Below are 15188 nucleotides of genomic sequence, written 5' to 3' on the forward strand. Positions count from 1 at the left end.
ACATTTTTAGTTGCAGTTGAGCATAACAACTTTATTTATTTATTCATTCATTCATTTATTTATTTTATGTAGTGCTGAGGATTGAACCCAGTACCTCACACATGCTAGGCAAGCACTCTACCACTGAGCCACAACGGCCAGTCCCATTCTTACAACTTTTGTCTGTTTGAAATAGCTTCAAAATAAAGTAAAAATTTTAAGATAAATAAAAACAGTGACAAAATGAAAGTCATGGTCCTGGGAAGCCCACAGCAGATCCAGGGAGTACGGCCTGGAAAGACCTGCAACACCGGACAAAGCCCTGGCTCTACAGAAAGAGGATATGTTCAAAGCCAGGATTTAAATTACTTTATCTTTTCCATGATTTCCCCCCAAAATATTCAATATCCTTACAAATTGAAGGATCCTAGGATTTGGATCCAGAAAGAAGCACAACTATAAGTTTATGTTTGAGCAACCAATTGAAAAAAGTCTCCATTGACTCTGGTGACCCCCTTATGATTGGCTGTTACAGTCCTGCTAAGCTATGGTTTGGGAGACATGGCTTTAGAGTCCTTCTTCACATGATCCAGTCATGGACTTCTGTCAAACATCCTCACCTCCGATGATCTGCTCCAATGGCATCTGTGACTCGGCTAAAACCCTGTTCTCTGGAAAGTGAGGAAACAAAGCAATTTCAGCAAAGGTGAAGGACAGGCCCTGCTCTCAGAAGAAGCCCGAGTTCACCCAAGCACACTTCTCTCTCCTGAACAACCATCCCATCCCAGGCACATCTCATGCCCTCCTCACTACCTTCACAACCAGGAACCTGGAGATATCTCCACCCAGGCCTTCAGAGAAAGAAGGGAATCAACTTCACGTACCAACAGCTCCCTGCCATTGAGCCAACGTAACTTTAAAAACAGCTTAATTCTACCAGGATTCCTCAGGCCTGAATAATTGGCCAACCCTGCCTTAGACTTATTCCTAAACTCCCCTGGCGCAGTCTTTGTCAAAGAAGTAATTAAGTCATTTTCCCCTATGTTCAGTATATCCCTCAAATCCTTTTTCTGTGAACAATGAATGGATGAATAATACCCCTTTGATTTTTTTTTTTTTTTTTGGTACCAGGGAGTGAACCCAGGGACACTTCACCACTGAGCCATATCCCCAACCATTTTTTTTTCTTTTTTATTTTTTTAGTTGTAGATGGACAGTATGCCTTTATTTTATTTGTTCATTTTTATGTGGTGCTAAGGATCGAACCCAGTCCTCACAGGTGGTAGGCAAGTGCTCTGCCACTGAGCTACAGCCCCAGCGCCCCCAACCATTTTTTAATATTTTATTTAGAGACAGGGTCTCAACGAGTTGCTTAGGGCCCCACTAAGTTGCTGAAGCTGGCTTTGAATTCGTGATCCTTCTGCCTCAGCTTCCTGAGCTGATGGGATCACAGGTGTACATCACTGTGCCTGGCAATAACACCCTTTGATTTGGGTCATTCTGAATTAACTCTGAGTGACTTCTCATTTCCAGCCACACATGGCCACACTCACTTCAAGAGGGCCTCCAGCTCCCGCTTAACTCTGCCCACCACAGGTGGCCCCTGGTAGATGAGGGCCGTGTACAGCTGCACCAGGGAGGCACCAGCCTGGATCTTCTCCAGCGCATCCTGCCCACTGCTGACACCACCGACCCCAATTATGGGAATTCTGCCTGCAGAGAAGAACATGGCAACACTGTGAAGAAGGATGTGAGAACCAGGACCTCAGTCTGGCTTCAGCCCCAAAGTCCCCACCCAGCAAACACAACAGATGAGGGAACAGTCACAACCAGAGGTGTGGGCCACACACACAGCAGCAGACAGATAGCAGAAGCCTTGCCTTGGGTGAGCGCATACATCTCCCGGATGGTCTGAGTTGATAAATCACGGAGGGGCTTCCCACTCAGCCCTCCTGTCTCAGAGCGCAGAGCACCCTGGAGGCTAGCAGGGCGACTCACTGTGGTGTTCGTGACAATCAACCCATCGATGCCCAACTGTAGTGAGAGACAAAGAAAGAGTCTTTTGAATCATGGCTCTGAGGAACTCAGAGAAGCTTCTCTAGAGGTCTGAGGCAGCCATCAGCCAGGGCCTACACTCACAGCCCTGGAAGCAAGAGCTACATGGGCGTAACTCCACTTCCTGTGGTGAACAAGTATCAGAATGAGCCTCAGTGTGACACAGCAGCCATCATCGCATCTGACAACCCACAACATTCCACTAGAACAGGGTTAATCCTCAGAACAACCTGCTTACAGTGCATTGTCTGAGGCCCTGGGTAGTGGGTGGTGGGACCAGGATCTGAACCCAGGATTGCTGGGCTCAGTCTGTTTTCACTACTCCCCTACACCATCGAGGCCTGGTGTTCAGACCCAGCGGAGAGGACAAGGCAAACAATACTCCTGTCCCAACTGACACTGGTCAGAGATGCAAGCACAAGCCGTAAGGCCCTTGCTGGATGAAGATAAGCAAAGAGGAAGGAAGAGGCATGAGAAAAAGACACATTCAAACAATTATTTGAACATGCCCTCTTTACCATAAGATGAGTTACATGATGACAAACACCCAACAAGCCTCCAATATCATAGAGAATAAGTCACAAATCATGCCATTCTGGGATATCCCAGTGGACCAAAAGGCTTCTAACAACGAGAGGCACCCCCAGGCTTGGCCCAACTCAAACCTCTCTCGCCACACTGGCAATGTCCTCCTTGTCCTGAGCCGTGAGGTCAGGGGCAATCTTCACCAGTACTGCCGGCTTCTGCACTCCCTTCAAGGCATCCCTCTCCTGCAGCACCTAGGGAAGCACAGGCCAGAGACAGGAACCACAGCCCGGAGTTACAACCGCAACCTGCGGTGCCAGTCAATGTTTTCACAAAAGCTTCAAACTAAAGTAGGAGCAATTTCTCCTCTTCAGAAAACCTACTGTTTCCTGAAGCGACCCCACCAAGATAGATCTGGTTCAACTATTTTGAACCAAGAGATCCCCACTGCATCAGCTAATATCTTAAGGGTTTTGACTTTTGTTCCAAAAAAAATGACTAGGAATACTTCACAAGCATGTGTGATAAAAGTCAATTCATGCACCGTGCTAGGTGCAAGGGATAAAATGATGAACCAGAGAGACATGTTCCTGCTCTTATGGACCATACGGTTTAACAGCAGCACAGACAACTGAACATTCATTATTACACACAATCGGTATTGTGTTAAGGAATCAGAGAGTGCTTTCAGGTCCAGCAAGGGCTCTTAACTGGTCCAGGTGCAAAGGACAGCTTCTCACTGAAGATGCTAAAGCTTTGCCCAGGACAAAGGAGAGGCATAAGGAAGACAGGCTAGTGGAATGGGACTTGGAGAAGAGATGCAATGGCCCACCTTGGTCAGCAGGCAGCGCAGCTCGGCCTTTCCCTGAAGGCTCCGCAGCCCAGCTGTGTTGGGACTGGACACGTTCACTACCAGGTAGTCGGCCAAAGGGCCCAGGACCTGAACCCCCTCTGCATAGTCTGCAGCAGCATCCACCGACATTTTATTCTTCCCCAGGTTTATTCCCAGTGGCAGCCCATCTGTAAATATCACCAGTCAAGGTTCCGTCTCCCGTGCAACATTCTGAGACCATCCTTGACTCCATAGCCTGTGAACAGCTTCTAAACCTGAACTTTCCTACACCAGGGGACAAATGCCCTAACTGCTACAGGTTGCTGCTGCCTGCTGACCTCAAAAGAGCACACATCTTTGTACAGGAAAGGCTGGGCAACTACAAGGATGTTTCACTGCATTCTGCCCTTTTTATTTTTAAAATTTAAATGGAAAATACAGAAATTAGGAGTGCAAATACTAATGCTAAAAAAATAGGTCTGAAGGCGTAATTCAGTGGTAGAGCATATGCTTAACATGCATGAGGCCCTGGGTTTAATCCCCAGCACCAAAAGAAAAAAGAAAGAAAAAAAAAAACTTCATAAATTTAACAAAACAGAGAGAAGATACGCATCAACAAGCATGTCAGAGAGGCAACTTTAACCAAGAGATGCTCATAGGTCTTGGGTCAAGTGATTGGCTGTGCAGTGGTGTAGCAAAAACAAAATTAAAGAAAAAGTATAAAGTACTAGAAAGTATTTTCATTATCATGCCTAAAATGTAGAAGCATAGTTATAAATTTATAATCTTAGTTCTCTGAGGAAAGGAACTTCCCCTTATGATTATGGCAACCATACATTAGAGGACAGCCCTGATTATCCCTGTGGCCTGGGCTTAATTTTCATGCCTGTCCTCCTTTCACTTTTAAAAGTACCTCAATTTGCATATCACTGACACAGCTACCATAATTAAAAATCAACAGCACTATCAATTGACTTGCATTTTGGGTCTCCAGAAAAATACATTTACAAAATCATGCTATGTGTGAAAGAAAGAGTTGTCTACACTTGGCTTCTCCTAAGACACTATCTCATCTGCAAAGTCAAGGGTACAGCAATGGTACAGGCTGCTTCTTCCATCTGATTCCTGGGAAAAGATCTAGAACACCAAGTTAGTTTACAACATGTCCATCCAGGGAGAACCAAAGGACAACACCCAGTCATGCTAGTCACCTTCTCAGACCCCAATCACATTTATATCATCAGCTTGAAGTATATAAGATGTGTGTAACAAACTTTCTGAGTGGGCTGAGGGTGAGGATTAGAACCCAATTAAACTACAGTTATGTAAGCAGGTCTCCAAGCCTCCCACATCTAGCACCCACCAAGCCAGGATCATTTGTAAGCTTCAATGCTTTCCCACACAGGTAAACTGTCTTGAGAGTGTGGCTTTTATGGAGTGACCGGGGCTTTCATTAGTAGTCATCTGACCAGAATGACAAGATTCTGGAGTTGAGAATTGCAGAACTACCCTTTCCCCAAAGGGCCCATCACTTTTTATTCCTTGGCATGGTGCTAACAAGAAGCCATCTTCAAGGCTCCTAGCTGCTAGATGCTCCTAGCTCCTAGATGCACAGAGCATGGCTCTAGATTGTGCTTCGCTCCAGGGAATGCAAGAACAGCTGGGGTGACAGGGTGGGCAAGGGAGAGCAGGAGATAAAGCTGGCACCAGAGCACTGTAGGTATAAATGAAGAAAAGGCAGACAAAAGGCAGAAGAGTGTCACAAAACATGAAAGTCAGATTACAACCTTCGAAGTTCCCAAATGGGAAGACCTGTTGTGTAGCAGGGTCTGGTTCTGCCAAAGCTAGGGGTCTCTAAACACGATCACTTCCTGCTCCCACAAGGTGAAATTGCCAAATGGTTTAATATCTTCCGCCTCACTTCCTGAAATAAATGCATGTTTCCTCATATGTTACCAGGACATCTAATGAGACTAAGACCCAGGAAGTTCCAGAAGGACCTAAGGAGGAAGATTCTTCCTCCTGGCCTGCAGCCCACACAATCCCAGAGGGTGCCAGGGAAGCCAAGGTCAGGAGGACACAACACAGGACTATGATCCCTAAGTGCTCCCACCCTTAGAGACAGCAAAGCACAGAGCCACAGGGAACAAGCAGCAGTATCTGGAGGGCGGCCTTCAGAAGTGCATATTGTTTCTGAGATTAGTCTTGAAGAATATTTCCCCAACACTCACATTAACTGCCCCTAAATGGGAGGAATGAGTAACTTTACTTTTCCTTCTTTAGGCTACTCTGTACCTACTAACTCTTCTAAAATATATATTATTAATCATACACGGACAAAAGGATAGCAGGCAAGACAAAGTCAGCACTCAGTCCTGCTCACATCTTGGCTACGCTGGTGGGCACGGTGGAGAGTTCTGCCTGGCTCACTTCCAGGCTCCCCTAGATGATACAGCAAAGGTCACTTGTGAAGCAGAACCAGTGAGTCTTTGCTAAATAAAGTGTGAGATTGAGCTAAAATCTTGGAGGCTGTACTAGAACCAGGAAAATGGAGAGGAGCCTGAGTTCCTGCAGGTTTTTCCTACTGCTCAGTTGTATTCATTTCCCGAGGAATGCTCCCAACATTTCTTCCTCTAATGGGTGAAGAAAGCCCTCCCATGCACCTCCACTTTACCTTCTGTGAGCTTGGTCTGCTTCTGCTGTCTGGCCCGCAACCTGTGTTCCACCACTGAGAGTCCTTGGCTATTAAATCCATACCTGTAGCACACAGGCCAATAGGGGAGGGAGCAAGGTTAGAGGCAAGATTTTGGAAAAAGCACCATAGGCACTTCTACCATATACTAAATACTGACTTTATAAATCAAAAGAGAGAAAAAAAAATCAGAATCAGTTCTTAGAGTTCCAAGGTCTAAACTCCCTGGGACTCCTAGAGAACATGCCAGAATACTTTGAATGACAAAGGAAACAAGCATGGTGGCACATGCCTATAATCCAAGCAACTGGAGGCTAAGGTGGGAGGATGACAAGTTCAAAGCCAGCTTCAAGCAATTTAGAAGGGCCCTAAGCAACTGAGTGAAACCCTATCTCAAAAAAAGAAAAAGAAAAAAATAGGGCTGGGGATATAGCTGAGAGGTAGAGGGCCCTGGGTTAAATCCCTAGTACCACAAAGCACACACGTGCACATGCACACACACTCACACAAAGGCAAAGATTAAAATGTGTGAAAAAGCTACTCAGTCAGCTACCACTGGAAGCAGTCCAGCCCTGCCTGGATCCTACCTCCACTCCTACAGGGCCGAGCCACTATCTGATAAGCACAGACTCTCCACCTCCCACTTCCACTTCCTGTTTCCACCTCCAAACACTACTCCTACCACCCCACATCCCCATCCTTTCTGCCTGTTAAAATCACTCCTCCTTCCTGGCCTGGATCAAATGCTGCCTCTCTCCTTGCATAAAGCCCCCAACCACAAGGGATTCCTCACCCTTGGCATTCACAGGGCACTTTATGCCTGTCTTTCTCCTGGAATGGGATACGCATCTATGCTTAAAGTTTCCACACCAGTTATAATCTTCAAGGCAAGAGATGTGTCTTCCTCCCCTATCACCTGTACCACTAGACAGCCCAAGAAGGCAGGGACTTCATATCTCTTTTTCATTTCTGAATCCTCAGTTCCACTGTGGGGTGTTGACCTCTATCCCTTCCTCCTTGTTTGTGCCATACAGAGTAAGGAGGCTGAAAACACAAGTGCCAAGAGCACCGGATTCCTATCCCATCCCACTCATCAACAGGATTCTGCCAAGTAACGTCATCCTGAGACCTGCAGTTACCTGTGGCAGCTGTATCAGAAACATATTTTGCCTGGCCAGTTCTAAAGCTACTGATCGCAGCCTGCATTATAGCAGAAAAATCAATAACTTGATCTCAGATGCCAGATTTCCCTGAAACAAGCACAATAAAGCAAGAAAACCAGTGACATAAACATAGGATAGGTCAGTCTCCTAGAAGGCCATTAAAGCCCCAAAGATGCCTATAAAATCTCCCCAAGGGGGTTCTCCAAAACTCTTTTGTTATCAAAAAGCAGGATTATGGGGCTGGGATTGTGGCTCAGCAGGAGAGTGCACGCTTACTACATGTAAGGCACTAGGATTGATCCTCAGCACCACATTAAAAATAAATAAAGAAAGAAAGGTATTGTGTCCAACTACAACTAAAAATATATATATATTTTTTTAAAAAGGCAGGAACTTCTTTATTTTCTGGGTTTGTTGAAGTTTAAAATAAAAAAAAATCACCAAAAAAAAAAAAAAAAAGAAGAAAGGTTTTGGATGATCTAGAAGGATTTCTTTTCCTAAAAGCAGCTGTGTGTACTGAATACTAAATAATCCTATTTCCTGAAGGTGGGGCTGCTTAACACAGAGCTGCTAGCCACTCGTGGCTCCTCAGCACTAGAATGTGGCTGGTCCAGTGAGAGGTACTGGACACAAAAGGAACACTAGCTTTGGAAGTATTGGTGCAAGTAAAAGAAGGTAAATAGCTAATTAATAATTTTTGTACTGACCACATATTTATATGATGATATTTAGAATATATTATTTATCATGAAATCATAATTACCAATAATGTTATTAATATCATTCATTTCTCTTTTCTGCTTTAATGTGGTCACTAGATCTTTTAAATTACACATTGGGCTCATTCTATTTCATTGAACAAGAGCACTGGAGTAACAATATGAAAAAAGCACGAACCACAGGAAGTTCAACGAGCCTAAGGCATACCAAGCTCTCCTGGGGACTGAACCCAGGAGAGTTGTACCACTGACCCACATCCCCAGCCCTCTCCTGATTATTATCTCTGTGACCCTAGCTAAGTTATTAGGCTCTCTGAGCCTCAGTGTAAAGCCATGTTAAACTGATACAACACCTAGTTTCCAAGGCTGGTGTGAGGATCTCTGCCTGGCACACACTAGATGCTCAGCAGGATTGCTAAACAGAGTGACAGAAAAATATCCTATGTATAAGATAAAACACTGAGGCAGCCTTTCCATTTCTGAGAGCTCAGCAGGGCAGAGGCACCCATCAACATGGGGCTGCAACCCACCTGTTAATGACAGCTTCGTCCTCGGGCAGGCGGAAGACTCTGGGCCTGGGGTTTCCTTCCTGAGGCTTGGGAGTCACACTTCCTACCTCAACAAAGCCAAAGCCCAACTTATACAAGCCATCCACAGCTTCCCCATGCTTGTCAAATCCCGCAGCAATTCCTACTGGATTTCGGAATTTATGGCCCAGGACTTTCACTTCCTGGGAAGATAGAGACAAAGACAGAGTTGCACAAGGCTATAGTGGTGTTTCTCAAAGTGTGCTCCCTGGAACACCCATATCAGAATTCCCTGGAGAGCCTATTAAACATCCCCAGAACTACAGAAAGAATCAAGCCTTCAGTAGGGGGCAGTGGGCAGTGAAGCTGAGCAAATCTATCTGCAACAGCACTCTTCAGGTGATTCTGAGGCTGCTAGAGTTTGAAAACTATGAGGCTTTATTTACCTTATCAATCCTGAGGAGAAAACAGCATTTCTCCCACAGGTTGAACAGGACCCAGGCACTGTCTTTTCCTATGGTTAAGACTGGTATCTTCTTGGGCAGGAGAGGGTGACTCCTGAGTCATCCCCCAGGCTGTGCTACTCTAAACCCTGCAGGGAACGCTGGGCAGCAAAATCCAGATATCAGTATAATAAGTCAGCCCCAGTGCCTCCCTCTCTCCAGGCTAATAAGCAGCCCCAGCCACATCCCCCAGTCTCCAGAGAGCTGGAGGAAGGATGGGGCTCAGCCAGGCAGAACTCAGTGCTGGCTCCAGCAACTTAAGAGGAAGAGCAAGTAACTCCCAAGGTGAGGCCACCTGATGCTGGAAGCGGGAGGTAAGAAAGGTCTCTGAGCAGGGAGAACAACAACGATGAAGGTGAGAATGAGCATGAGGCACTTTGGGGCTGTAAGGCAAGGAGTGTGGCTGGACTCAGGGCCTTCCTCAGGGACAGTGGTGCTCAACCCCATAAACTCCCTGGGCAACTTATAGGCCAGCCTCAGAGATTATGGTTACACTTGTTTGACGGCAGAATCCAAGTATGTCATAAAGCACCTCTGGAGAGTCTAACATACAACCATGATTGAGAACCAAGAAGGCGGGTATAGTGGTGCACATCTATAATCCCAGCAGCTCAGGAAGCTGAGGAGGACCGCAAGTTCAAGGTCAGCATCAGCAACTTAGTGAGACACTGTCTCAAAATAAAAAAGGGCTGGGGATGCAGCTCAGTAGTAAATTGCCACTGTCCCTGGGTTAAATCCTCAGTAACAAAAAATAAATAAATAAATAAATAAAGGGATGTGGGATTCGGGGGCAGAGAAAGAGAACCAAGGACTTAAGGAAATGGTGAAGAACTAAAACTAGAAAGGTTGAGTGAGAAGATCAAGAAACCAGGCTGTCAGCTGAGGAATTATAAACTATAGACATAATGACATACCTGGAGTCCCAGCTACTCAAGACACTGAGGCAGAAGGATTACTTCTCAAACCCACGAGTTTGAGACCAACCTGGACAACATAGTGAGACCCTATCTCAACAGCTGGGAAACTCAATTCTACATGAGCTACTGCAGGTGTAAACCACGCAGTTGTGTGCAGATCGACAGTGCATGGGCCATGCTGGCTCTGTAGGCTGTGCTTACTGGACATGGCTCTGTACCAGTCCAGGTATAAGCTCACCTCCTTCCAATTTTACCATCTCTGCATCACACTCTTTTTTTTTAATATTTATTTTTTAATATGTGTAGTTGGACACAACATCTTTATTTTATTTGTTTATTTTTATGTGGTGCTGAGGATTGAACCCAGGGCCTCGCACATGCTAGGCGAGCCCTCTACCACTGAGCCACAGCCCCTGCATCACACTTTTTACTCCCACATTTCTGGTTCCAGGCTTTCACACTAGCAGTTTAGAATGAGGAAGGCTTGGGGCTGGGGATGTGGCTCAAGCGGTAGCGCGCTTGCCTGGCATGCGTGCAGCCCGGGTTCGATCCTCAGCACCACATACAAACAAAGATGTTGTGTCCGCCGAAAACTAAAAAATATTAAAATTTAAAAAAAAAAAGAATGAGGAAGGCTTAATGAAAGGAATGTTCTTCCTGATCCTACAGTGCCTTAAAATGACACGGCTGCTCAAAATTACACACTGGGAAAATGAAAAGGGCTCTAAGTTAGCAAGGAGATACGTAGCAAAGGCCCCTTATTCTCTAACAGTGACTCCCTCTTAAAGAGCTCTGAAAGCTTCCTGCTTCGGTTTTTATGTTCAAATCATTCTGCTGTCACCTATTTGGTGGAAAAAATGTCTCAAAAGAAAACTTCCCAGGCTTACACGAGGATACAGATTCTGTGAGAACACGCCATCTTCTGTTTTGTTGCAGTAACCCCAGAACATCACAGTAATAGTGCCCCGAGGGGCCCTTATGTGTGGCTGAAGGAGGCAGAAGAATGTGTTCCCATGCCTACCTCACAGGCTTGACCAGACATACCTGTGTCACATTAGAGTTTAATGACTAGCAGGATTCCCAATTCTGCCACTGAATTTCAGCTACTCAAGACCTCAGCAAGACAGGATAGTAGACAGGGCTGGATGCCAGAGCCAGACTCTAGGTTTGAACCCTGGTTCTGCCATTTTCTAACTGTGTGGCTTTGGGTAAGTTACTTAATCATTGTTACCTCAGACTCCTGACCTGCACATGGAGATGACAGTAGGACCTGCCTCAGGAAGTGGTTGTAAGGATTAAAGGGGAACTGCCTTACATGATTAAGCTCCATATGAGTTATATAATCACCACTATTATTATGTAATTATGATATATGATAAAAATGATTGCTTAGATTGAGTTCCAGATTTACTCTGCTAACCTAGGGCTCTGAGACTTCAAGCTTCCCCCTTGTATCTAAGGCACAGGAAATTCCAAGAGTACTTACCAGCATGTCAGAGTCTTGAAATGTGGCTCGAGGAAGGAGCCCCAGGGAGATGAAGCGAACAGCCAGCCTGTGGGCTAACTCTGGGTCCAGCAGCCTCTGCAGAGCCGGCATCAAGTATTCAGCATAGAAATGCTCATCCCCTGTGGCTGTCAGGTAGGAGGCACAGAGAAGTCCTCCACCCCCCAGGATGACTACAGCATCCAGAGCTCGCTTCTGGGGAGAAAAAAAAAAAAAAAAAAAGTCCATTAGAGGAATCCTAACAAGGCCAGGCTGCAGCATCCTCCCTGATCCCTTTACCCCTAGGCAAATAGGACAAAATGACATGTCACAAGAAGCAACATCCCTCACCATCTGTTGACACTAATCTCCTTCATTTACAGTCCATCTTACAGACCAGTCTCTATAGTTATATATACACTGTGCTTACAGACTCTGGCTGAAGACTTTCCTTAGGATGGTAGGCCAGGAGTCAAGAGTTGTAATACTATCCTCTAGGGGACATATTGGGGCATTTTTACTGGTTACAGTGACAGAGCAATGCTAATAGACTTAGCATGTAGAAATCAGTAAAATCATACATTCTTCTTTGCTTGAGGCTGATACACATTGTCCATACTGACTTTTGAACATGATACTGACGTTCATGTCATCAAAAAAAAACTTCATGCCAGGTGCGGTGAACACGCCTATAATCCCAACAGCTCGGGAAGCTGAAGTAGGAGGATCATGAGTTCAAAGCCATTATAAGCAAAAGTGAGGCGGTAAGCAACTCAATGAGACTCTGTCTCAAAATAAAATATAAAATAGGGCTGAAGATGTGACTCAGAGGCCTAGTGTTGTGGGGCAGGTTGTTCAGAAAACACATCAAGTCCCAGTTTTGTCCAAACTGAAGAATCTTTATTCCAACCGGCCAGGATTGCTTCCCACAGGACCAAGTTGTCTCTGTAGAAAACAGCCTCAAGATTCAACATTTTAGAGTATTTAAAGGCAAAAACTACAAAAACCACATCCAGGTTGATGTAGCTGCAAGCAAGCAGGGGTACAGAAACTGAATCGAGCAGTTAGCGAAACAATGCAATGGGTACATTGGTATTTCCTACTGGACTTTCCAGGTTGGCATAGCAGCAAGCAAGCAAAAAGGAAGTGGGTTAAAATGACCTTGTTGAGTAAAAGTTAGAGAATGGTTACTAATGTCTAGACAATCAATCTCTGACAGGGTACACTGCCCAAGAAAAATAGGAACCAAAGAGAGAACAATTTTACATTATATAAGAATTACCATTTTGTGTTGCCAAGTATGCTATGCTAGGCAACTATTAATGGGTACAGAGGTGGGGCTTTCCCATGGGAGAAGCAATTTTTACATGATATGGAGTCTCAGGGTAAAATGGAGTCTGTTTGGTCATTGTCTATATAACATGGCCCATAACACGAGTGCCCCTGAGTTCAATTGCCAGTACCACCCGCCCCCAAAAAAAAACCCTCATATTATCTGAACCAAGAAGTACATAAACTAGTTCCCACATGGTTTTCATAGGCATTGACTTTTCCTGGAATAAAATTACCTTGTCAATTGAGGGACAACTATACTATTTTGCACAAAACATTACAAAAATAATCAGTCACCATTTCAAAAAATGGTGCTTTGCTTGGGGTGTTTGACAAAACAACACATCTGTGGAACTTGATTTTTCGAGTGGAAGTTTAAACACCCTGCCAGGTGTGGTGGCGCATGCCTGTAATCCCAGCGGCTAGGAAGACTGAGACAGGAGAATTTCGAGTTCAAAGCCAGCCTCAGCAATTTAGAGAGGTGCTAAGCAACTCAATGAGACCCTGTCTCTGAATAAAATACAAAAACAGGACTAAGGACGTGGCTCAGTGGTTGGGTTGAGTGCCCCTGAGTTCAATTCCCAGTACACCCCCACCAAAAAAGAAGTTTAAATACCCCACCAGACCTCTCACTTAACTGAGTCATGTCCTGACATTTACATATGTAGATTGTACATTGTTGATGTTTTAAGCTTATAAATAGGAAGATTATTACCCTGAAATGGAAAATTATAAAGGGGGCTGCAATATAAAAGGAGCTTCAGAGTATGCTTCAAAAGGTCTTTGAGGGTGGAGGACCACTATCCTAGCTCAAAAGTGGTTCACAATTCTTTTCTCTCACTACCAGATGCCAAGACACTCCATTCTTTATTAGTTGAATCATTCAACAAATCTGAGCTCAAAGGTGGGCAAAAGAGACCTGGTTCCAGCTCTGTGGCAATTGCAATCTCATGAATAGACAGGTGAACTTAATGATCGTGCAAATATGTAGCTATGACAAGTGCTGTGAAGGAAAAAGGTACTGTATAGTATAATGGAAGGACCCAAAAAATCCCAAAGGTAAGTAGAGGCTTCTTAAGGAAGTGACTTAAAGCTGATCTTCAAAGAATGGATGAGTTAACCAGGAAACAGTAAGGGGAGGGAAAAGCATAAAGGCTCTCTTGGAAGCAAAGAGGAGAAACTCCCAGGAATGTGAGAGCAGAGAAAGTCTCTTTGGAACTGAGGAAAAACATGACTTTAAACGAGATAGGACAAATCGGCCTGGATCAGAATAAAGATTTGGATTTTGTTCTCTAAACAAAGAAGTGATGTTATCAGATTTGCCTTTTAAAGATCGCTCCAAGAAGTTAATGTAGACCGAGTTTTCACCTCTCATCCATAAGACTGTAAATCTCCTCTCAAGTCAATCAGCAAATACTTGAGCATCTATCACATACTAGACCTTAGTGATACAACTAAGAACTCGTTACACAGATCCCCATAAAACTTTTCCTAAAAGGGTTGGGGGACCGTGTTTGACTCTAATTTCATTCCTCTTGGATCCTGTACAAAATGCTAGGCGGTCATAGGTTCACTAAAGCCCCTGTGCTGGCACAACAGAAAAGTGGCCTACGTGCATTTAGTCAAATCCGCATCTGCCCAGACGTGGCACGTGTCCTACACACACCGACCAAGTACTCGGGTAAATGCACAAGGATTTGCAAGTGCCCCCAGAGACACACAAACGTTCCAGAAGAACCCGCGCTCGGAGACATCTTCTTTACACACCTCGCCTGCAACCCCCAAGGTCCTGCCGCCCCAGTCCCCACCTGGACTCTCCCTTGCCGACCCAAGTCCCATTTCCAGACTCACTTTCAGTTGTCTCCACGCCATGCTCCTTCTACCATTGGACCGGCCTCTGTCTCGTCTTCATTGGCGGAAATGGCGGAGGCCCCGCCCACCCCGTTCCTGGAGTGCCAACTCACCAATCGTGGGGCGGGTAGCGGGAGTAGGGGCCCGCCGCGGCGGGGAAGGCCGCGTTCCGCCCCGAGGTTCTGGTTGGACGTTCGCGCGCGTGCGCATTTCTAGAGGCCACGCCTCTTCCGCCACAGACTCCAAGCGTCGTCTAGTTGCTTGGGGTAGTTGAGGTGCTGGCTGGATACGGGGCTGCTGCCCAAGGCCAGTCTGCCGTCTGGAGTTTCTGTTCCTGTGAGGAGCCGCATCTCGGGCGGAAAGAAAAGGCTCCCAGAAGTCTCTAAAGTGGGGAGTGGACTCCTCCAAGGTCTATAGAAGAGTCGAAGTCTTACCCACGGGGCTTCCCTAGCGCCTGGAGGTTCCCTTGCTGCCCCCAGGCTTCCACGGCCGCAGGACCCAAGAAAGGAAACCACAGCCCGAAGGTTGCGTTGTGATTTTCACGGGCCCTTTCCTAAAAATATTATATTTTACAGAGTCTACACACATCAAAATACGTTGTACCGCACAA

The 15188-nt window shown here is 45.6% G+C and overlaps 1 protein-coding gene across 1 annotated transcript; it reads right to left on the reverse strand.

Annotated features, from left to right (window-relative positions):
- Window positions 1–333: 333 nt before the first annotated feature.
- On the reverse strand, window positions 334–14721 carry Dhodh (dihydroorotate dehydrogenase (quinone)). The gene is made up of 9 exons (XM_046434410.2): window positions 14579–14721; window positions 11399–11611; window positions 8496–8695; window positions 6066–6148; window positions 3392–3579; window positions 2700–2813; window positions 1860–2013; window positions 1533–1692; window positions 334–650 (listed from the first exon to the last, which is right to left on the reverse strand). Exons 1-9 carry the CDS (start codon window positions 14597–14599, stop codon window positions 596–598), a joined length of 1188 nt encoding a protein of 395 aa, XP_046290366.1. The 5' UTR covers window positions 14600–14721; the 3' UTR covers window positions 334–595.
- Between the last annotated feature and the right edge of the window lie 467 nt (window positions 14722–15188).

The sequence above is a fragment of the Marmota monax genome, unplaced genomic scaffold, assembly GCF_021218885.2.
Source record: "Marmota monax isolate L192 unplaced genomic scaffold, Marmota_monax_Labrador192_F-V1.1 WCK01_AAM20220418_F8-fsc00024, whole genome shotgun sequence".
In the NCBI taxonomy this organism is placed as follows: Eukaryota; Metazoa; Chordata; class Mammalia; order Rodentia; family Sciuridae; genus Marmota; species Marmota monax.

Excerpts from the sequence above, each read along its gene's own strand:
- Dhodh (XM_046434410.2), bottom strand. The coding sequence starts at position 14,599 with ATGGCGTGGAGACAACTGAAA. Across the intron at positions 11,612-14,578 it reads TGGCGTGGAGACAACTGAAA|AAGCGAGCTCTGGATGCTGT; the intron begins GTGAGTCTGGAA and ends TTTTCTCCCCAG. Across the intron at positions 3,580-6,065 it reads GCAGACCAAGCTCACAGAAG|ATGGGCTGCCACTGGGAATA; the intron begins GTAAAGTGGAGG and ends TGATATTTACAG.